The sequence below is a fragment of the Ictidomys tridecemlineatus genome, chromosome 1, assembly GCF_052094955.1.
Source record: "Ictidomys tridecemlineatus isolate mIctTri1 chromosome 1, mIctTri1.hap1, whole genome shotgun sequence".
NCBI classification, from domain to species: Eukaryota; Metazoa; Chordata; class Mammalia; order Rodentia; family Sciuridae; genus Ictidomys; species Ictidomys tridecemlineatus.
The window spans coordinates 29,478,269-29,501,662 of record NC_135477.1 but is presented as its reverse complement, the minus strand read 5'-3'; the positions used below and the strand labels follow the sequence as shown (position 1 = coordinate 29,501,662).

Here is a 23,394-nt window from a genome sequence, read left to right as displayed (position 1 = left end):
ACAGAGAGACTACATCCTGGGAGCAAATCTTTACCCCTCACACATCAGATAGAGTACTAATCTCTAGGATATATAAAGAACTCAAAAAGCTAAGCACCAAAAAATAACAATAATAATAATCCAATCAACAAATGGGCCAAGGACCGGAACAGACACTTCTCAGACGAGGATATACAATCAATCAACAAATATATGAAAAAATGCTCATCATCTCTAGCAATCAGAGAAATGCAAATTAAAACTACTCTAAGATTTCATCTCACTCCAGTCAGAATGGCAGCTATTATGAAGACAAATAACAATAAGTGTTGGCGAGGATGCAGGGGGAAAAGGCACACTCATACATTGCTTGTGGGACTGCAAATTGGTGCAGCCAATATGAAAAGCAGTATGGAGATATCTTAGAAATCTGGGTTGGAACCACCATTTTACCCAGATATCCCTCTCCTCAGACTATACCCAAAGGACTTAAAAACAGCATACTATAGGGACACACCATATCAACCTTTATAGCAGCACAATTCACAATAGCTAAACTGTGGAGCCAACCTAAGTGCCCTTCAGTGGATGAATGGATAAAAAATAAATGTGGCATAAATACACAGTGGAATATTACTCAGCAATAGAAGAGAATAAAATCATGACATTTACAGGTAAATGGATGGCGTTGGAGAAAATAGTGCTAAGTGAAGTTAGCCAATCCCAAAAAAACAAATGCCAAATGTTTTCTCTGATATAAGGAGGGTGATTCATACTGGGGTAAGGAGGGAGAACATAGGATGAATAGATGAATTCTATATAGGGAAGAGGGGAGGGAGGGAAAGGGAGAAGGCAAGGGATTAGAAAGGATGGTGGAATATGATGGACATCATTATCCAAAGTACATGTATGAAGACACGAATTGAGTGTCAACCTACTTTATATACAAACAGAGACATGAAAATTGTGGTATATGTGTGTAATAAGAATTATAATGCAAAAAACCCAAGTAAAAAATGTATGAAGAAAAAAAAATAAAAAAATAATTCAAAAAAAAAGAAAAAGAAAATTTAATGATAGGTAAAGGTGCCCATATTATGTTAAAGGAAAAGATTATTAGATAAAATTTATTGTAGGGTTCCATTAAAATGTATTTCAATTACACAAAATGAACAGCTCCTCATCATTACAGAATAGCATGTGCCCATAGCAAATGATATTGTAGGGTATGCTTGGAAGTTGGCTAAGAGGGCAGATCTTATATCAGGTGTTCTTATCACACTGGTGATAATAATGATGAAGAGGGTGGGGGTAAACTTTTGGCAAGAACTGATATGTTTATGATATAGACTGTGGAGATGGTTCCACAGATGAGCTATATTTCCATATATGTACGTATGAGCATATGAATGTGGGTGCAGGCACGTAGATATGTGTATATAAAAGACCAGAAGGACAGTTGTTAATAACAATGATTAACAGCAGTCATTTCTGGTCAGTGGTGAGGTCATGGGCACTTCTTTGCTATGTCTGCACTGCCCCTCCTGTGATTTTGTAGCCTTGGTCCTGGCCGTGGGCACCCTCTTTCAAAAAACAGTAGGTAAATATAAGAAAGGAGGAGGCAGCTAGACAGGAACAGCCCGGAAAGATGGCCAGGCTATACGCTCAAATGAAAGAATCAAGCTGCAAAACACAGAGCCTAATCAAATCCCCTTTTTGTAAAACAAACAAATGAGGATCCACAGGGAGTCCTGCCGCACGTTCATTTACCTTCCACCAATGCAATGATACACGCTCAGAAGACAAATCCACACCCTGCTGCAGAGCTGGGATTTCAGCCCGAGTGGGTGGCTTGCCAGAGCCGCCTTTTCCAATACTGTGGTCACGAGGCATGTGTGGGCATTTCAGTTTAAATGAATTGAAATTAAATAAGGGCTCCACAGCCATGTGGAGATTGGACAGTGGAGACCCAGAACAGTCCCATCAATGTGGAAAGGCCGGGAGGCAACCTGTCTGCTGGACACTGAACATCCACAGGGTCACCTGAAGAGCACGGTCACTGGCTGGAAAGGGGCTCCCTGCAGCGTCACAGAGTGCTCATGACCCTGGAGCCCACTGAGCTCCTGGGCTCTGGCTGGCTCTGAGAATCCCAGGGACGGTGCACCACCCTGCCCTTCTAGCTACACCAAGTCACCTAGCAAGGTCCCCTCACAGCTGTCCAGTCCCTCTTGCCTGTAGTTGTGCTGTATTCCTGTAGCCTGACCCCAGAGCAAAGCAGGGGGACCTCAGGAGGGTCCCATCTTTCCATCCCTTCACCAGGCATCGCACTTGCCCCAAGGAACAAGAGAATGGGCCTGTCCACCGAGTCATCCATGTGGGAATGCCTGCCCCACCATGCAAGGTCCTCAGCTGTCCTGCAGCGGGGCCTGGGGAAGGCCGTCTGCCTCCTCTCTCGAGCTTTCCCTTTAGTGCATGCCCACCCCGTGGCTGGGCTTTGTGCCCCTGCTGCGCACACTCACAGCGTCCGCAAGCCATCCAGACCCCGGAACATGCCGCTGCGGATGGACTCCAGCTGGTTGGCGGTCAGGTGCAGCTCGCTCACGGAGGCTGCGCCCTCGAAGGCCCCATCTTCGATTTCGGACACCTTGTTGTTGCTCAGGTTTCTGGGAGAAGAGCAGGGTGGGGGGAGAATTTCAAATTACCAGCACCCAAGAGCACCTCCCTTCCTACACTCAACACCCCATGACCCCCTGAGAAGCTCCCCCCACCCCAGCCTTTTCCCTCCCCATCCCAGGCCAGTATCCTGATGGGCACCTTCCCACCAACAAGTGACTCACATTTTCTTCAGATGAGTAAGTTTTTTAAACATCCCAGTGGCCTCCAGGATGGAAATTTCATTGTTGTTCAATCGTCTGCAAGAGGCAGGTACATGCCAATAAATAAATGGTGGGTATTAAGGCACCTTCTGCCCTGGGACCCAGACCGAGGGGACTCCCTGATGAATGTATCTGCCAAGGCCAATGGTTCTCATCTCAAAGGAAGCCTGGGCCTGGTACTGGGGGAGAGGTGAACGGGCAGATTTTTAACATTAAAAAAATGTCATGAAAATTTGTATACACAAAGGACAGAGACACGCAGGCATCCAAGCACGTTATACTTATCTACACAAATTCATGTTTTTTGATAGAGAAAAATAATAAAGGATGTTAAGCCCCGACTTGAGCTCACGGAATCATGTCCCTGAAGGTAGACAAAAGCATCACTGAAGAAAGCCACCCTCCCTGGTGTCAGAGACTGCTTCGAGGGGGTCGTGAGGCAGAAGCAGTGGGCAATGGGGGTGAAGGCTGGGGTTCATGTCTCCTGGAGTCCCCCCAACACAGCTGGACAGGGGAAAGCCTGGAGTGGGCCTGGGGGTGAACGGGAGCTCAGTGGGGGAGGGGTGCAGGGTCAGGGCCCTCACAGCTCAGCCGTGGACTGGGGGATGCGCTCTGGGATCTTGGAGAGCTTCAAGCTGGAGCACTCCACCACGCTGGCCTCGCAGCGGCACTTGTGGGGACAGGCGACATCACTGCTGCACTCGCTGTTCAGCTGGTAATCCTCCGTGCCTGTGGCGAGAAGGAGAGCTGGGCAGAGGGCAGGCTCCAAGCAGCATGGCCAACCCAGGGCCTTCCAAGTCCCCCATTTGGCCCACTCACAGCCACTGCCCCTCCAGGCTGGCCCCCACTCCTACCTGGAATGAAGTACTGTTCTTTGGCTGGGGAGAGAAGCAGAGAAATGTCATGATGGAGGAGCAGCCAGGCCTGGCCCCATGTCCCACCTGGCTGAAGGCACCCCAGGAATGCAGCTGGTGGCTGGTATGGGGGCCTGAGTCCGCCTGCCCAGCTCCTGATGCAGAAGCCTTACTCCAGAGCCCCGTGTTCCTCGCCCAGGTCAGTGCTGAGGAGCACATCCAATGAGACCTCTCACTTGCAATGAACAGTGGGGACTGCACCGACCTTGCCGTAGCTGCCCCAAGGTCTGAGGAGGCTCTTAGCTCACTGCAAAACCTCACGGGCCTCCTGACTGTCTTTCAAGGATCGAGTGCAGTGTGCAGAAGAGCTGGCCTGGGAGTAGAGGGACTGGGCCTCCCTCTGGGCCTTCTGCCAGCCCCACTTCTCCTAGGGCTCAGTACAATGAAGAGGGGATGAACCAACATTGAACCCAGGACAGAGGGTGGGGCCTGCGCCCTCTAGCCTGACTCCAAAGTGCCCAAGGACACCCTCTTTGGAGCCACTCAGGAATCATCACGGGGTCCCTGAGCAGTCTGAAGACAGAGCAGCAGGCAGTTACCTGAGCACCGGAACTTCTTGCTCTTGATCTGCCCGATGCGCTTGTTGGCGAGGCGCCGGGGGCTGGCGCAACGGGCTCCGCTCGTCTCGATGGGATTCGTGCGCAGGAAGTCCGCCAGCCACTTGAGGTTACAGTCACAGATGAAGGGGTTCTGGGCCAGATGCCTGTCCAAAGCCGGTCAGATTGGCCATCAGAGACCAGGACTGCAAACCTGTGCCCACCTCTACCTGCATGGGGTCTGGCTGCCTGCTGGGGCCAAGGTGGCTGCTCATGGCCAGAAGACCAGGGCCGGTCCTGGAGTATGTGAGGGTGGGGTGACCCCAGGGTGCACCCTGCCACCCATGGATAAGGCCTCTCAGTGCATCACAGGAAGGAAAGGTTTGCTGAACTTCCTGCGTCCCTCCATGCCTCACTCTGTTCCTCCTCTTCCAGCCCACCCTTCCCTCTCTCTGCCTGGGACACTTCACAAGCATGAGTGAAGGGAGGAGGGACCCAGAATCTGGACAGAACACCCTTGTTCATTCACAGACAAGGCCTGGAAAAGGTGACGGAACTCAGGAACATCGAGGCCACCTCAGGCCATGGCCTTCGGACCTCCCCAGTAGCCACGGGCCCTGGCCATTCCTTCTCCTGCACACTTGGGCAGCAGCAGTCCGTCTTCCATAGCCATTCTCCAAGAGGGGGCCATGACTGAGATGGCAAGGCTGGGCCTGCTGGAGCCGATGGGCTGCACCCAGAGTCACTATCCCCAACCAGGTCACAGGGCCTCTCCTTGGAAAGCTTACAGGCCATTTCTCCACACAAGGAAAACTCAGAAAACATTACCGAGTAGCTGCTTTCTGGGGGATCTCTGGGGCCGCCTTGCCTGGCTGCCTGTGTTACCAGCAGGTGCAGATGGTGATGTGGGGAACAGCTGACAGATGATGGGCTGTGACGAACGTGGTGTTCCCATTTGTGGGTCCTGATTGCCCCCAGCAGGCTCAGGCCAGCCACATGTGAACCAGTGCAGCAGCAGCTCTGCCCACCTGCATCTGGGCCACCACCACATGGGCACACCCTGCTCATGGCTGTCCCAGTGGAGACAGTGGAGACTGGCTACCTACCTGAGAGGTAATGAGTGACAGGGCAGGGGCCAGCTCTGGGGCGTTCGCCATGCTGTGGCCACTTCTCCTTCATCTCAGAGTACCCTTCAGGTCATCTCACGTGTTGGCCTCAGCCCAGCCCCAGCCAGGTGCTGCAGAACTCTCCAAATTGAGGAGAACTCTGGTCCAGCATCTGTGTCCAGCCCAGCTCAGAAGCTGGCCACTTTCTTGTCTGACCCTCTCCTCCCAGGCTCTGCCTTCTGGCCCCTGCTTTGGAAGTTGGCCTCCCCCAGCCCCGGCTTCTCTCATTTTCCTGTCCAAATCTGGCTCCTCTCAGTTCCACCAGGTGAGCCAGGGCCTTCCCCTCTTTTCTGCATCCAGCTCAACTTTTATTCCTTATTTGAAATTGCTAATTTGCAGAGAAGATGAGTTTGCCGACTTCCGGGGTAGAGTGTGCAGCTAGTACCAGCATTTGGGGACAGCTTAGGATCCTCCCCAGCTGCCCGACCACATCTGTTTGTGCTGAGCGCTCCAGCCTCTGCTGAGCTAACTGCTCTCCTTTGTCACAATAATGGCAGAAAACCAAGTCAATCCTGCTGTTTCCACATACATTCAAATGGCCCAGGGGTGTGGAACAGGACGCATCCTTTTAAGAGCATTTGGGTCAAAAGCAAGCTATAAAACTCACCCCCCACACACACACACGCACCCACAGGGACAAGTGGCTGCCATACAAACCTAAGCATTTGATACAAATTAGAAATTTAAATAGCAACCAAGTAGAGAGGGTGGGAAGAGCAAAGGCCCAGGAGGAAGAAGAACAATCTTGGCACAGGATAACCCCAAATCTGCCACCCAGGTGGCCAGCACTGTGGGAACATTTCTGACGGTGGAAGGAAGGGAAGAGGTTCTCTGACTTTCTTGGAATACTCTTTAGGGAGCTACAGCTAGAAATCTTTGGGTGCAAATGCTATATATCATTAATCATTGAAAAAAATGCAAATTAAGAACCACAATGAGATACTACAGATTGGGATGGTTATAATAAAAGAGACTTTTTTGTTTTGTTTTTTTAAAGGCAAGCAACACAATGCTGGTGAAATCGTGGAGACCCCGGTCCCTTGGGACACACCGCTGGCGGTAAATTCTGCAGTCACTGTGGGAACGCCTGAGCTTTCCTTGACATCAGACATAAATTGACCCTGTGAGCCAGCAACTCCCAAAGAAACCAGAACACTTGTCCACCCAGAGATCTGTAAGCCGATATTCACAGTAGTATTATTCATCCTGGCCCCAAAGCAGAAAAGATCCAAGTGTTTATCAGCTGGAGTGGATAAACAAAATGTGGACTATCAGATATAATGGAAAAATTGGGGGCAATTATAAAGGACACAGTAACGAGACACGCTACACACCGGTGAACCTCAGAAACACGACACCAAGGCAAAGAGGCCAGTCACAGACGACGGTGGGTGCATGATTCTTTTTGATGAACCAGACAGAAAGTGCAATCTACAGAGCAGAGCAGAGAAGAGGGGTCTCCTGGGGCCCGGGCTGGAAGTGGGGATCGATTGCAAATGCGTACAAGGGACTGAGGGAGGAGCCGTGGAAATGTTCTAAAATTGGATGGTGGTGATAGTTGAATAACTCTGGGGGTTGACTATAAAGGTCGCTGAACTGTGCATCTAGAATAGGTGGGCTTTCTGTGTGTAAGCTACACATACATAAGGCTGGGTTGTTTGGTTTTGTCTTGTTTTGAGTTTGAGAAACAGGTCTCACTGCACTGCCCAGGCTGGCCTGGGACTCCTGGGCTCCAGAGACCCATCCGCCTCAGCCTCCCCCGTAGCTGGGACTAACAGGTGTGCGCTGGGACTACCTGGCAGATATTTTAAAAAGCTGACAAATCTCTTGGGACAAGTAAAACTGTAGCAAAATTAATATCAGTATCATGACACAAAGTACTTGGTCACAAACCTTGGAGCTATGGACAAATCTAGCAAGATTTGATGAATTTAAGGGCTCAGGTGTGATAAAACAAGACTCAAGTCAAGGAGTTGGGGGGCAGTCCAGAGTCGAGGAGAATGTCTGGCTGTTCCTTGGATTAGTATTTCTGTATCCTTGTTCCAAATTGTACTTTGGTTGATAATTTATAAAAGGGCCTCGTGAGATTCAGTTTTGCTTCCCAGCCTTAAACAACGAGGTCTGTCCCGTGGAGGAAGGGTGACCCAGGGAGCTGGCTGATTTCTGGGTGATGATGAAGAGGTGCTGGAGACCAAATCTCTGTGAGCTATTCTGGGTCCTTGGTGACTGACATAATCTCTCCCTGCCTCAGTTTTCTTACAAGTGACATCAAGGGCAATAGACCCTACCTCACTAGGGGTACTTTAAGTGTGGAACTAAATAACATATGCAAAGAGCTGTCGTTGCCTGTTTGAGTCCCTCTGTCCCATCCCCTATCTCCGCAGCTTTCCTGTGTGTGATTCCTTGTCTTTAAATCTCCTTAGCACATTTCTCTCAGACGTTCCACCATCTGCTCAAAACAACCCTCCTTGCTGGTGTCCCCCTGTGACCTTTAATTTCACATACCTGGTAAGGTTTCCCATGAGGCCCCAGATTCCTCTCTCTGGCTATAACTGAATGAATTAGCAGGACTCAGGCTACAGGTGAATGTGAGGGCTCTCATGAGTTTGTCCCTGTGGCTGACGTCCCACTGATATCCAGAGTCCCCAGGAAGAGGCTCTGTGCCCTCTACTCAATCAATCTGGAACCTCTCCCGGCGCCCACCTAAGAGGTGCACCACCCAGCAGGGATGACAACAGTGAAGGCCGAGGTGACATTAAGAATCCATGCTCACACAATGTGGCTCAGGGTCAGAACACCCAGCCAGCCAGAGACTCAGGACCAAAGGGGCAGCAGGAAGGAGAACCCTTAAGTATGGGGTTAACCATGCAGCAGACGAGAAGCTGCCCCATGCAGAAGTATTACAGCTAAAAGTGTAGGGCTCTTTCCTGAAGCCTAACCACACAGCATCACCAAACGGGAGAAGGAACGTTAGGATCCAATTACACCATTCTCAGGGTCCCTGGTGAATTATTGGGCATTGAGATCAATGACTGTTTTTATTACAAAAAGAGCCATGAGATAAGAACAAAGGAGAGGCAGTCAGAGTCGGGAAGATGGGGGCCAGTTCAAAAGGACTTAGATGGGAGGGGGGCATGAGAAGAAAGGAAACCTAAAATCTATAACAGGGGCAGGACACCCCCACTCCCTCAGGCACCAGCTCTGGATTCCCTCCTTGCTGGAGGAATCTCTCTCTCTCTCTCTCTCTCTCTCTCTCTCTCTCTCTCTCTCTCTCTCTCTTCTATCCTTTAAATAAAACTTTTTTGCTTTTGCCTTGATGTTTCTTGGGTTTTAATCTTCAACACAGGGGGAACGAGGACCTGATCCTAATTTTTAAGACTGGATTCAGCAACAGGCATCTCGTGCCTCCTGATCAGAGTGCACAATCCCACCTTGGAAATCCTCTTGCCAGAAAACCCATCATCGATTGTCTAAACCTGAACTTGACTAAACATAGGTCTTCCACCTGGCAGGACATAGGCCACTCTGTCTCAGTCCCACAAGGATGCGGTCAGCCAAGTCCAGACTGGGAAACTCGACAGAACCCAGCACACAGTGTCTTCAACAAATAAATTGCAAGGAAAAAAGGAGAATGAGCCCAGCCTGTTGACACACTCCTGTAATCCCAGTGGCTCAGGAGACTGAGGCAGGAGGATGACAAGTTCAAAGCCAGCCTCGTCAACTTAGCGAAGCTGTAAGTAACGTAGGGAGACTCTATCTCTAAATAAAACATAAAAAGGGATGGATGTAGCTCAGTAGTTAAACACCCTGAGGTTCAATCCCTAGGAATCCCCCAAAGAGAGAGGGGGGAGGTGAGATATGAAGAGGACACCTATTGACAAAAAAAATGACCTAAAGGACATGTCCCCCAGTAACAGCAGATTGTGTTGCCAGGTCTTATTTAAATCTGGATTCCATTGAACTACTAAAAAGTTGTATAATATAAATGAGATCCAGGAAGTCCAAACACTAATTAGATATTTGATGAAATTAAGAAATTGCTTTTCGATGTGGTACTGATATTGGGCTTTTGCTTTGCTTTGTTTTGATTTTGTGTGTGTGATGCTGGGGAGGGAACCAGGGCCTGGTGCATGCAGGGAAGGACTCTGCCACTAAGTGACAGCCCCAGCCCTGGGGACACTTTTGAAGAACCCTCTCTTTTGGTGATAGGGATGAAGTCTGCATAGAGTAACTCTACGTAGGATTTGCTTCAAAATAGTTTGGGTGTCATGGAAGTGGGGAGGCACCGCTAAAACAAGACTGGCCAGGAATTACAGCTGGGTGATGAACACTGAGGGTTCACTCTGGGTTATGGTTTGGATGGGAGGTGTTCCCCGAAAGCTCACGTGAGAGACAATGCAAGAAGGTTCAGAGGAGAAATGATTGGGCTGTGAGGGTCTTAACCCAATCAGTGAATTAGTCCTGGGACAGGGATTAACTGAGTGGCACTTAAGTGGTGGGGTGTGGCTGGAGGAGGTGGGCGTTGGGACATGTCTTTGGGGTCTATGTTTGTATCTGGCTGTGGAGTGTCCCTCTGCTTCCTGGTTGTCCTGTGAGCTGCTTCCCTCAGCCGCGCTCTTCCACCATGATATTCAGCCTCAAGGAATGGAGCCGGCCTTCTATAGACTAAGAGCTCTGAAACCGTGAGCCCTCAAATAAGCTCTTCTTTCTCTACCAAAGTGCTGGTAGGATCTTTTAGTCACAACAGAAGAATAGCCGACTAAAACACTCTGCTACTTTTAATATGCTCGTCATTTTCCACCACGAAGAATCACAACAAGTGGCTCGATTTGTTGCTCTCTAATTTTTAATCCATTGTCATCACCGTTTTTACTATCTTTCATCTGGTTTGACATTTCCGATTGTAAGCTGCACTATTATTTTGTGAACTATCGAAAAAGAACAAAATTCTGCCCATTAAATGCTATGCTATCCACTGTAACAGGCACCCACCTCCAGAGCTATTAATGTGGAAACGGGTCTTAGAATCCGTGGGCTACATTCCTATCCTGATCGTTATTTAACTGAAGCTGGCATTTAGCAAACATTCACCATGAGCTCCCTACAAACATCTTGAATCTCACAGCAACTCTATGAAGTTGATGTCCTCACTTTATGAAGAAATAAAATTGAGGCACAGAGAAGCTAACTCACTTGCCCAGGGCCACACTGAGGAATAGCTGGGATTAGGACCCGCAGTTGTCTAACCCGGATCCTGGGTCCTTCCTCTGTTGGAGGCCACCCCAGGTGGGGAGGAAGCTATCTGTACCTGGAAGCTGTAACCCCCACAGGTCCCCCGGCTGGGGCCTTCTTGCTGAGAGGCCTGCAGGGAGGGAGACGAGGAGGAGGGCGGGAGGGTGCTCACAGTGTCTGGATGGCCCGCAGGGAGGTGAAGGTGCCCTTGGCCAGGCTCTGGATCTTGTTGTCGTACAGGGAGAGCAGCGAGAGGTTCTGCAGGTCCTGGAAGGCGTCGGGCCGGATGCAGTTGATCTTGTTGGCGTTCAGGAGCCTGAGGGCAGAGTCAGAGCCTGGGTGAGTGAGAGACAGAGATGGACTCCTCCCCCGTCCTGGCACCTTCCTTGGCCCTGGGCATGCGTGATCTGGGGGAGCTGCCCCCTGCTGCCCGGGAGCCGGCAAATCTGACTGCATTCTTACTCCCGGGACCCTGACATCCTTGGCTCTTCTGGGGTTCGAGGACCTGCTAGAGGTGCCTCGAGAGATTCCAGGAGACCATAGGACAAGGCTCCAACCCGAAGGCCTTTGGGGGGACACCTCCTTCATCCCAGAGAACCGCGGGTTCCCCAGGAGCTGGGCAAAGGCATCTGCATTCAGGTCTGCTGGTCCTGAGAGAGAATCCTGGTTCTGAATACACGTGGTTTCCAGAGGCAGAGCTGGCCTGGGTGTCTCTGCAGGAGACAGCCCTGTCCCCAGCCACTGCGTGCCCCAGGAGTGTAGGCCTCTGGCTCTGACGTCCTGTGAGCAGTTCTGACAGGCCTCTAAGTCCCGTCCCTGTCTGGCCTCTGCCGAGCCCTGTGGCCTTTCAGCCCTCCTGGGTCACCTGTCAGCCAAGCTCCTGTTTCAAGTGCCCCAGAGAGACTAAAAGGAGCAGTCTGCGGGGCAGGAGCTTCGTGGGCTCTCCCTGGGCCCCACCCAAGTCCTTACAGGAGCTGTAGGGTGTACAGGCCTCCAAACACGCCGCGGGGCAGGTCTGTGATCTTGTTTCCATAGAGGACCCTGGAGAGAGGCAGCAGAGAGGGAGGGTTAGAGGCAGAGGGCACAGCTCTGCAGCCTCCCAGGGCCCACCATCACCAGGCACAGTGCCCTCAGCCGAGCGTGCACATTTGCTATGGGAACTTGCCAGCAGATGGCGGTAGAGTGTCTTCCAAAAGCGTCACCTGTTTCCAGTTTGCTCAAAGGTACCCTCTGGGCTGGAGGGGGCTGTGATCCCCAGGGGCAGCCCTGTCCCCCTGCCCCCGTATACAGGGCCCCACAGAAGCCTTCAAAAGGGGCCCTTCCGGGGAAACTCGTGGGAAATTAACCTGGTCCAGGATTCAAAAGGAGACTGTCAGACAAGAGGAAGCCCCACAGGCAGGACTAATTAGCATATTTTCAGAGAACTACAGAGAAAAAATAGAATGCAGACAGCACCTGCAGTGCGAAACCCAGCTGGTGGGCACTGCAAGTGTGTGTGTGTGTGTGTGTGTGTGTGTGTGTGTGTGTATGGTTTGGTATTTGCAAAGTTTTCTGAACGGAGCATGAATGAATTCCATGTATAATCAGGGCGGGCAAAAGCAAACGTTAAAAAAAAATGTAGGCAAAGATCGGTTCTGGCAGACAGTGAGAAAGACAAGGGAAAAAACACCAAAGGACTTTGGGGTTGTTTTATTCCCAATGTCCTGGTCACCCCCACAATCCATCCTGTTTTTACACATTCAGAGTAAAAACTATTTGCTCTCTCTTCGAATGTGGCTTCAAGACTCTTCCTGGGGGAGGGCACAGCAGGAGCAGAGGCCCTGTGGTGGGATCCAGGGTGGATCACATAGAGCTGAAAAGGCTGGTGTGGCTTGAGTGGGGGGAACAAATGGGCAGCAGCATGGACTTCACCCAGCCAGCACCAGGAAAATCTCTGAGACATGATCAGATTCTCATTTCAGACACATCCCTCGAGCTGCTGCGTGAAGAGTGGAGTGGAGGGAAAGCAGGTGACAAGGTCAGGCCTGGCCAAGGTGGGCACAGATGAGTACAGGATCTGATCTCACACGCAAGCTCCCATATGGCAGGGAAGCAGCTGTGGCCAGGTACCCATGAGCAACCAAGACCCACTGAAGTGGGTTACTGTCACCTTTTATCCTTTCAGACTGTATGATCTGATGTAAGAGAATTGTATTCATTTCTCAGAGGAAAAGCTCCGCGTGGTGGCAGGCCACCTCCAGGATCTAATCTCCATGACAGTGATCTATCATCAGGTTGTCATGCCCAGCTGTGTAGGTTACACACTGCACAACCTCAGAGGCATCATTCACAATTGGTCTCTCTACACCCTGGACTCTGCTCCAAGGGAAGAGGGCGGCATGCACAGCAGACCAAGAGCTGGCAGCCTCTTTGTACTCTCCAAGGGGCAGGGGGCCTCCATTCTGCTATACTCACCAGACCTCAATGCCACCATGTGCCCAGTGCTATCAGAGGGCAGGTGGAAAGACCCAGTCCTAAGAGTGACAAGCGGCTCCTCCCCATGGGGAGCTCCCCTGGCTCTAGTGTGATCTCCCTATGGACAAAGTGCCCTGGACCTCAGAGAGTCAGGGACTTGGTGACCCTGGGGGTGGGGACAAGCCTCCCTGGGAAGCCAGTGATGGAGGACGTTTGTAGATTGACATGTCCTAGAGGAGGGGAAACACCGCCCGCATTACCCACATCTTGGGGTCAAGGGCCTTTGGGATGAAAGACGGCCAGGTGTGGCAGGTGTCCCCACTGGACCTGGTGGCCACTGTTCCTGTGAGGGACACGGGAAGGCTCAGCAGCCTTCTAAGGGGAGGAGGGACCAAGTTCACTGCCACAAAGAGATCTGGGGAGACCTCCACCCCGACTGGCAGAGCACCCGGGGTTCAGGGGCAACGGCCTCCCTGGCTTTCCACGCCCTCGGCTCTGGGTGGCCTCTTCCTCCTGCGCAGCGGAGGGTCCTCCTGCTCTGCAAACCGGCACTTTGCAGCCAGAGGGAGCCCGGCTGGGGCCAGGGTGGGCGGGGCTGTGCGGAGGGACACGTGGCCCTGCTCCTCGCAGCGCGCACAGGAGGGCCCTGGCCACACGCTGGACCACCCAGGGCACCTCTGGGGCTACTCACAGCGAGTTCAAGGAGCGGAGGCCCTGGAAGGCGTCGGGCGCCATCTCCGCGATCTGGTTGTTGCTCAGGTCTCTGCAAAGGCGAGCGGAGAGGGCAGCTGACCCCTGCGCGCCACCCCGGGAGGGCAGTTCCCCCACCCCGTCGAACACCCCGAACACCCGGGACACTCCTGTTCTGCGCAGTCTGAGTGTTGCGCCCGAGGGGGGCACCGCCGCCCAGGAAGCCATCGACGCCATCGACGTCCCGGCCAGGTCTCATCCCTGACTGCTCCTGTCGGTGCCCAGGCCTCAGACAACCTGCCAGGCAGCAGGGCCGCGCCACCTCCGTGTCTGGGACCACAGACTCGTGCCCTGCCCTGGAGGGGGGACTCACATCCTGCGCAGCTTTCTGTAGGGAGAGAAGGCTCCCGGGGGGATGGATTTGATGCCATTGAGCTCCAGACGGCTGCAGAGAACACAGAGCACAGGGAAGGGGAGGTCCAGGTCGCCGGGCCCCAGCTGCCATCTGTGGGCTCACCCAGCCACACCAGCCTCGGCCTCAGCCCCCTGCACCCTTCCGTGTCCATCTCCCCAGGCTTCCCTGGCAGAAAGGGGCTCACAGTGATGCTGATACTAAACCCATTCAGGCAGACCGGCCAGCCATGCTGGACAGATGGACCACGGAGGGACACCCCTCCCCAACCCTCTGGAGGTCCCCAGCCTTGGGCAGAGAGCTCAGTCCTGCGGAGGCCCACTGTGTCTCCCCATCTGCCACTCCAGCGCCTCAGGGCGAGCCCTGGGCCGGCACCTGCTCGTGTCCCTTACTCACATCTCGGTCATGGTCTCCGGCAGGTTGGCGGGGATGGCCGTGAGGCCTTTGCCACGACAGTCCACGATGCCATTGCTGCAGGCGCACATGGCGGGGCAGGAGCCGGAGGAGAGGGTGCAAGAGGGGACGCGCCCCGCCTCCCCCTGGCCTGCAGAAACAGGGGGTTGTGACCTCAGGTGGCCTGCATCAGCGTCCCCTCCCCAGACCCAGACCAGCGGGTAGGATAGGGGTGTGCAGTGGCCGTTTCTGTGGATGAGGATGGACCAGGAGAGGTTGCCAAGGGCACAGGAGGTCAGAGATTCCCAACTTGGATGTCACTCTGGGCGCTGGTCAACCAGCAGGTACTGGTCAGATGTTTGCTGAATTCAGTCAAAATGAGCTGCACCAGAGTGTGACTCGTCCCCTGGGAGATCTGGGCGCAGACAGCTGAAGCTTCAGTTTCTAATCTGTGTCACTTAACACCTCTGAGTTCCCATGGCCCGCACAGGAGCGGGACAACCACATGCACCCAGCGTTCAGGCTGCACCGTGTGCTACAGTGAGTGCGGCCACACAGCCTTCCTGCACAGCCCTGTTAGGCCCTGCAAGGAGCGTGTTGTTGCCATTTTACAGGTGAGGAAACCGAGTCCCCTCAGCATTCATCAACTGGTTGACATTTACTCAACTGAATTAATAGCGAAGCCAGGACCAAGCCCAGTGTCTGATGTAAAGAGCCCACACTTTAAAAAAGTGCAGTCATTAGAAACATAAAGTGCACCACCTTCAGCGTGCACCTGGTAGAACTACCGCCCAGACATGGAACATGTCCATCGTCCAGGAGGGTCCCTCCTGCCCTTTCCCCACGGCAACTCCTATTCTGATGCCTGTTACCACAGGTTTGTTCTGCTTGTCTGGATTTCACATCCATGAAATCATACTCTTTTGTGTATGGCTTTTTCACCCAACATAAAATCTTTGAGATTTAATGTTGTTGAGTATCAATAATTCTTTTTTGTTGCTGAGTAGTACTCCATTATATGGGCATATCATAATTAGTGAACCCACTACCTTCTGGAGGCTAAGCCAGGCGGTGTCCTGTTGGTGGAAATTTGCATTGTCTCCAGCTTTGGGCTGTTGTAAAAATAAGCTGTCATGAATGTTCTCTGGTGTTTTGTGCAGAACAAGTGCACACCCCTGGCAGTGGAGTGGCAGGGCCGTGGGGTAGACACGTGTGGAACTTTCACAGATTCTGCTACACAGTTCTGCCAGGTGGATGAGCAATTTACACTCCTGCCAACCTTCTAGCACCTCATACTTTTCCTGGCTAACCCACAGGGTGGGCACAGGACCAAATGAGACAAGGCTATAAGGAGCCAGGGAAAATTATGACAGTATCCTCCTCAGGAACGTGGCTGCCAGGGTGCACGGATTCCAGGGGAGGAAACATGTCCAAAGAAATGCAGAAGCCAAGGTGTTCCAATGCAGAGAGAGGCTGCATTCCAAGATAAAGCTGCCCACGTTATCTTGACCCAGTCGCCAAAAGTACGGCAGCTGCTCAGAGGTGCGTCTCGGGCCTGGCTCCTCTCACACAGCACACCCCTGTGTGCACACTCACAAGCACACACCACTCTCCCACACTCCCACCCACACTCTCCTGTGCATACACCCTCCCTTTTACACGCACTCTCTCCCTTGCACACGCACACTCACACTCGCGGCAGTGTTACAGTCTGGTCCTAGGTGACCCCAGTGCTCAGAGGAGGCGACAGCCACACCCAAGACTCACGCTGAGGCCCCCCAAGGCCAGCAGATGCTGTCCCTCAGCGCTCGGGAGGCGGGCAGGCCCAGAGCCCCCAGGTGTGGGAGAAACGGGCAGCCTCACATCCCCTCACTCCCTTCCTGACCATTCCCTGACCAAGCACAGGCCCAGTGTGAGGACAGGGGCAGACACGCGTCACCCTGTTTGTTCCACGAGCTCACAGAGTTTGCCATCTATCTGGGGACCTCATCCGGGGTCCGAGAAGGCTCCCCAGGCTCTGTGGGGTGAGGAGGGGCCCTCAGGCCACAGGGGGGAAGGGTGCAGCCGACAGGGGAGAAGCTCCAGAAGGCAGGGGCGGGAGGCTCGGGCAGCAGGGAGAGGCGGACGCAGGGCTGGGGGCAGTGAGTGGGGGCCTGAGGCCAGGGAGGGGAGGCTGACCGCGGGTTGAGGGCAGCTCTGGAGGGCCATGAGTACACGCAGCAGGGACCGCCCAGACTGCGGGCTCTTCTGGGCCTTCTGCAGCCTGGAGACCAAGTGGGCAGGGAGGGGGGGCAAGAGGAAGAGGAGGGGCACAGGCGCAGGGCCCCTCGCCTGGCACCAAGGCTCAGGGCGAATTTTAAGACCTGCCAGGGGAGCAGGGGGAGGTGGGGGAGGATGGGGTAGGGGGCAGGGGAGGGGGTGAGGGACAGGAGGGGATGACGTGCAGCAAGTGGACTCAGGAAGTAAGGGTTGGGACAGAGGAGGAGTGAGGGGACGAGGAAGGCAGGGAAGGAAGCAAGACAAGAGAGATGACAGGAGGGAAGAGACGGGGCCCAGGGGACGCGTGGTCCAGAGGGTGATGGGTGGAGGACGGGAGGAGACCGGCAGGCAGCGTCAACGCACGGTCACAGGTGGTCACGGGAGAAAAAGGAGGTGGGTCGGGGAAGCAGCGTCAGGGACAAGCAGTGGTGACTGAGGCCCGCAGGCAGTGGTGGCCGGGTGCTAAGAAATGGGAGGGAACTGAGGCGGTGGCAGGAGGAGGCAGTGGGTGGGGCAGGAGGTGACGGGCAGCTGAGGGCCTGGGCAGGGCCTGCACCCACCTGAGCAGCTGAACTCACTCTTCTGGACCTCAGCCACATTGAGGCCACGCAGGCTGGCGGGGCCCGAGCACTGGGTGAAGAGCCCGATGGTCGGCCGCTGCCTCAGCCACTGCGAGAGCCAGGCCAGGTGGCAGTCACAGAACAGGTGGTTGGAGTGCAGGCGGCTGCAGGAGGACAGGACGGCTCACAACCTCCAACGCCACGGAGCAGTGGGAACTCCGACCCCAGGCAGGAGGCTGAGCCTGATGGAGGCTGAGCCCTGCTGGAGGCTGGTCCCTGCTGGAGGCTGAGCCCTGCTGGAGGCTGGTCCCTGCTGGAGGCTGAGCCCTGCTGGAGGCTGGGCCCTGCTGCTCAGTCTCCACCCTCGGGCAGCTCAGCTCCAGCCTGTAGCTCACCCACAGCCACAGGAAGTCCAGGGTGGCTCCCCGCGCCTTCCCTCCAACCGCTCTCGACACATCTGAAGCTGGAGTGTGCCCAGCGAACCCGATTCACGACCCTGAGCTCACACGGATCCGCCTCCCAGTCACCCACTCATTTTCCAACACATAAGGAGTCACTGACTTTCCGGAAAACTCAGCTGTAAAAGATGCTGGGAGCCTGCAACTTCAGAGCCCCTCCTGCTGAGACCCCCGTGAGCAGCTCCTGGACTGGCCCCGGTGCAGAGAACAGCCTGCCCGCTGTGGCCACCCTGGCCTCCTCCCCACAGCCTGCCCTGCACGTGGCCCACTCGGGGACCCTGCCCACCCTGCTGCCCCCGGCTCACTCACAAGGTCCGCAGCTTGGGCATGTGATTGAAGCTGGACACGGGAATGGTGGTGATGTTGTTGTTGTTCAGGGTCCTAAAGGGACAAACCAGAGTCACTCAGCATCTGCCCATTATCTGGGGCAGGGCCTTTCTGCTAATGAATGGGAGGCTCTCGGGCCAGGTCCCATGGTTCACCTTCAGGGAGGACCAGCACTGGGCTGGCCAGAGGGTTATACCAAAGAGCACAAGGCATGGACCCTCCAGGGGGACCCCCTGAGCTGGACAGTGACTGGGGGACGCACCATGCAGTCCAGCTGTGGGAGGACGGGGAGTCAGATGGGGGGGGTCTGGAACTCATGTGTCGCAGACGGGGTTGGTTGGAAGCAAGGGCAAGGTTTAGGCCCAGAGGGAAACGGGGCAGGCATTCCAGGTCCCTGGCGGACACTCCAGAGACCCCGGTTACAGGCCTTTCCCCCAGGGGCTGGGTCCTCTCGCTCTGGGGCTGGGGAGTTCCAGAAGAGAGGGTCTCTGCCTCCTGCACCCCGGCTCCACACTCAGGTTTACTTACAGCACCTCCAGCCCCCGCAGGGCCCGGAAGGCCCCTTCCTCGATGCAGCTGATGTGGTTCTTGTCCAGCTGTCTGTGAAGCAAAGGAGGGTTGTGGGGGGGGCACACGGCCTAGAACAGGGGTGTCCCAACCTTGTGACGCAGCACTCCAAGAGGCAGGACCCCCACATTTGACAGACACATCAATCCAAATTGTAAACATTAATGAAAGCTGAATTTCTTTTTATTTTCACTTAGGACAACAGATATAAAATATATAAAAGTTATATCCCTCTCCTCAACCTTGCAGTCCTTCCTCAAATTTTGGAAACCACTTAGAGGGTGCTGACAGCTGAAAAACGAGAGACAGTAACACAGAAGCAGGGGCAGCCAGAGCTGGCAGCAGATTTCCACAGGAGCCAAGGACACTGAGTAGCGGTGGCTACCTGGGGAGCTGCTTTCAGAGCAGTCCTTTGAGCCCCGCGGGAATGAGTGCGGTGGTGGATTATTAATGTCTGCCACAGGCAGGGGAGGCGTGCTTGTGCCAAGCACTTGCCACCCTGCCGTAGCAGACCTGGGGAGGAGGTTAGCCTGGACCAGAATAATTTGAATAATAAGCCTGTAATTCCAGCTGGAGGCTGAGGCAGGAGGATGACGGGTTCCAGGCTAGGCTAGATCCTTAGTGAGACCCTCAGTGACTTAGCAAGACCCTGTCTCAAAAAATAAAAAGGGCCGGGGATGTGGCTCAGTGGTAGAGAGCCCTGGGGTCCTCCTCCAGCACTGCAAAAATACATTAAATAGCACTTGACCAAGTGTACGCATCTCTGCATCTCATCTAAATCTCAGGACAAGCCTGTGGGTCAGGCTTATTATCCCCATTTACTTCCAGAACAATGTACAGAGGCTCATGCAGTTAACAGGACTGCAGTAAACGCCCTGTGACTGGAGATTCCAACCCAGTTCTCCCAGTCGGAGGATGAGGAGGACACTGGAGGCCCAGACCAAGAACATGGCCTCGTACCCCAGTGTTCGTGACTCTGCGACACTCAACGTCCCCCTCTGCACGAGCTCTTGGCTCTCACAGAGAATCACACCCGAGGGAGGGACAGGTGCTCCAAACCCAGACTGTTCTAGAAGACCACGCTGGCACCAGCCGGCTCGAGCCCAGGTTGGCTCCTCGATGCCCTGGACCCCAGGGCCCAGGGCAACACCACGGGACACTGCCGGGGATGGGGTGGCCCCAGCCCCCGCGCCCTTCCCCCCTGCGGTCTGCACTCACAGATTCTTGAGGTCTGTGGCTCCGCGGAAAGCCTTCCTGGGGATGGCCTGCAGGGCGTTCTCGCTCAGGTCCCTGGGAACGAAGCAAGGCGGGAAAACACTGGTCAGGAAGAGAGTCTTCTAGAACATCGCCATGAGCCAGGGAGGCCGGGGGGCCAGACACCCGGCTGGGACGGGGCCTGGCACACAGTGGCCACTCAGCAAGGACTTTTTGAATGGATGACGGAGCCAGAGAGAGGCACCCTGTCCTGAAGGGAGCTCTGTCCCCAGCTACCTCCCCTCTCTGGGCAGAGGGAGGAGCCCGGGGCAGCTGTGACCGGCCCTGTCAGACCCCGAGGTCAGCTCGGCCCCCACATGCGGTCCAGAACAAACACAACTGCCATTCCCATTTTATAAAGGAGGAAAGGGATGTGCAGAGAAGTTAAGCAGTTTTTTCAAGGCAACCCGGCTGGCAGGCGATGGTCCCAGCATTTGAACTCAGGCATTCAGGCCCCAGAGCTTGGCTTGCACAGCTGCTCTGGGAGCGGGGACTATGGTCCCACCCTTTTGGCAGAGGAGGGAACTGAGTTCCAGGACAATCAGTAACCTGCCCAAGGTTGGCCACTGCCCCAGACACACCGACCTGGTCCCTAAGGTTGATAAGAGGCTGGCATCCTGATGTGGGACCCAAAGCTGGTCATTCTGCACATCTAACCCCCTTCTCTTGGGCCAGGTCCCTGGGCTTTGACCAGTCCTTCTTTCTGGTCACTGAAGGTGAGAACACCCCTCCAGCCCCCACCACAGAAGCTGCCCCCTGAGCTATGGGACCTCCCAGGCCGGGTTCTCCTGCTGAGCACCCAGCAGCACCCTGGGGTCCTGAGGCAGCAGGACAGACCTCCGGCTGGTCCTCCTGCTGCCTGCCTAGGAATCTGCAAGCCGCTGCGCCCCTGCCGAAGCCCCAGCTTCCCCATGTACAAGTGACGGCCACCGGACCTCACACGGTGACAGCACCATCACCTGTCCCTCCCTCCCTCAGTTGCCCGGCCATCTCCTCCCCAGAGCTGAGCTTTCAGAAAATGGCCTGGCTACGTGAGATCTTGCCACCATCGGCAGCCGGGTCCTGTCCCCTCTCTCCTTGAAGACATGTCTGTCTCTCCCCCAAACTGTGCCACCACTTCTGGACAGTCTCGCTGCCCTGAGCCGAGCCTGTGTGACCCTTCAGCAGCAGCCGCCGCCTCCCAGCCTGTCTCCCCGGGATGGTCTCCACCGTCCTGTCCTTCTCCTGACACCACAGCCCACACCTGGTGCTCTGTCTTGGCCCTCTGCACGCGTCTTGGGTCCCCTGTGCCATCTGTCAAGGAGGTGATCTCCGAACTCCACGGGGCTGGGCGGCCTCCAGTGCAGGTGAATTCTCAGGAATCCACCAGGCTCTCTGTCCCCGCCTGTGCCTTCTTGTCACCGATTCCTCCCTTTCTTAGAAAGAGTGCCCTGGCCCTCCCAGCCCTTCTGCTGGTCGGCACCAGGTGGCTCTCGGCTCTCGGCCCGTGACCTGTTCTTTCCATCTTCTTCCTAAGACGCTGGCCCCGGGCCCAGTGACATGGCAGGTAAACTGCTAGATCTGGAGCAAGGGAGTGCAGGCCACAGAGGTGCCAAAGACACTGCCTGCATGCGCGGTGGGTGTCTCAGGGCCTCGAGAGTTCCTCCCTTCCTGGGGTCCGAGGCAGTCGCGGGACAGACCCACCCTGGCACGGTGCCCACCTATGGCACCGGTGACAGTGCTGGGCCTGCAGGTGCAGAGGTGTCCTGGGCCCTGAGCCCTCACACCCAGGAGAGGGCAGAGACGGGTCTGTACCTTCACTAGGCAAATGTGTATCCAGAGCTGGTGACCTCTGGGGACACCCCTGAAACCTGCTTTCCTGGAGGCTTCCCGGCTGCTTGCAACACTCTCTGGAAGAGCAGTTTTTCCAGAGATTGAGAGCCAGTGGCTCCACTGAGGGAGAGCAGGTGGTCTCTGAAGCAGGTCCTGGAAAGTCAAAGTTTGCCAGACAGAGGTTGGAAATGAGGGAACAGCACCCGAAGCAGTGGGAACAGCATGTGCAAAGCCGGGAGGCAGGAAGGAGTAGGCAGGCGGGGGCCCTCGCGCAGTGTGGTGTGGCTGACGTGTGCATAGTGGAGGCTGTTGTGGTTTTCAAACATGTCACAGTTCTTTGACATTCTTGCCTCCAAAAGATGGAGCTTAATTCCTCTCCTCTCGAGTGAGGGAAGGGGTTAGTAACCCGTTGCTGAAGAATCAAATAGGGTGGGAAACGCCAAGACCAGGTCACAGCAGCCAGGGCCGCTCCTCGCTCTCTCTTGGGCCACCCTTCCTGGGAGAGGCCAGCTTCCAGGACCCTCTAAGGGCACTCTGGCCACTCTGTGCAGAGGCCACATGGACAAGAGTCAAGCCCTCTTCACTGGAACGGACACCAGCTCGGCAGTCGCATGAGTGACCCTGGGAACACACCCCCTGCCTCACTCGGGGGCCCAGACGGTCACCCCCGTGAAAACCCCGAGCCAGCACCCCAGCCACCAACAGAGGAGACAGTGACCGTCCTTATAAGCCATTGCACTTTGAGGTGACTGATATCTAGCAATTGATGACCAGTCAGGGGTCCCCAGGGGATGACTGTGGGCAGTGACATCAAGAGCCTGGAGGAGGCGGGGGCGTGCGGAGACAGGGTGCCCGTGAGCTGAAGCAGCACGGGGTCTGCTGTGTCCCTCCTTCTTTGGGGTCTCAGTCTCTACCTTGGTCAAATGCACAGGCCGGGCCACACACCCTCTGAGCCTGCCCGGCCCCGCAGGCCCATCCATGCCAACTCCCAGCAAGACACGCGGCTGGGGTCCCATGTTGTGTTCTCCCCAGGTTCCAGGTTGGAGCCGGGGCCTGCTGCGCTGGAGTCAGGAGGCGGGGCCCTGGGGAGGGGTTGAGGCCGGGACAGCAGAGCCTCCGCCCTGGGATCAGTGTCCTTCTAAAAAGAAGCCTGAGTGCTGCCCTGCCCCGTCACTCTGGGAGGACAGAGTGGGCAGACGGCATCTGAGAATCACACAGCAGGCCCCCAGCACACCCAGAACCTTCTTGCACTTTGACGATGGACTTCCACACCCACCACTGTCAGAAATAAATTTCTGATGTTTCTAAGCCACACTGTCTGTGGCATTTTGTGACAGTCTTGAACAGACTAAAACACACATCCAGTGAGGTGCCGGAAATCCAGGGAGGGGGTGGGGGAGGCGTCTAGGGGTCTGGGAGGAAGGAGAGGACAGAGCCGCCACCACCTTTTACCCACCAGGTGGCAGAGACATGGAAGGGCCTGGTGAGGGCCAGGGGGACAGTGC

The 23,394-nt window shown here is 54.9% G+C and overlaps 2 protein-coding genes across 2 annotated transcripts in view; one reads left to right on the top strand and one right to left on the bottom strand.

The window, feature by feature from the left end:
- The window catches only part of Lcor (ligand dependent nuclear receptor corepressor), a 181,479-nt gene extending 174,407 nt beyond the window's left edge, over positions 1-7,072 (top strand). Inside the window, exon 6 of the transcript XR_013431236.1 lies at positions 6,469-7,072. The gene's annotated coding sequence lies outside the window, so the exon portion shown is untranslated. The remainder of the gene's footprint in view (positions 1-6,468) is intronic.
- The window catches only part of Slit1 (slit guidance ligand 1), a 154,927-nt gene that overhangs the window by 36,193 nt on the left and 95,340 nt on the right, over positions 1-23,394 (bottom strand). Inside the window, exons 5-18 of the mRNA XM_005335276.3 lie at positions 20,042-20,113; positions 18,785-18,856; positions 18,239-18,310; positions 17,472-17,635; positions 14,656-14,803; positions 14,221-14,292; positions 13,849-13,920; positions 11,673-11,744; positions 10,876-11,019; positions 4,309-4,472; positions 3,710-3,733; positions 3,440-3,584; positions 2,817-2,891; positions 2,499-2,642 (exon numbers count right to left, since the gene is read on the bottom strand). Coding sequence (XP_005335333.3) covers positions 2,499-2,642; positions 2,817-2,891; positions 3,440-3,584; positions 3,710-3,733; positions 4,309-4,472; positions 10,876-11,019; positions 11,673-11,744; positions 13,849-13,920; positions 14,221-14,292; positions 14,656-14,803; positions 17,472-17,635; positions 18,239-18,310; positions 18,785-18,856; positions 20,042-20,113 — 1,440 coding nt within the window. The remainder of the gene's footprint in view (positions 1-2,498; positions 2,643-2,816; positions 2,892-3,439; positions 3,585-3,709; positions 3,734-4,308; positions 4,473-10,875; positions 11,020-11,672; positions 11,745-13,848; positions 13,921-14,220; positions 14,293-14,655; positions 14,804-17,471; positions 17,636-18,238; positions 18,311-18,784; positions 18,857-20,041; positions 20,114-23,394) is intronic.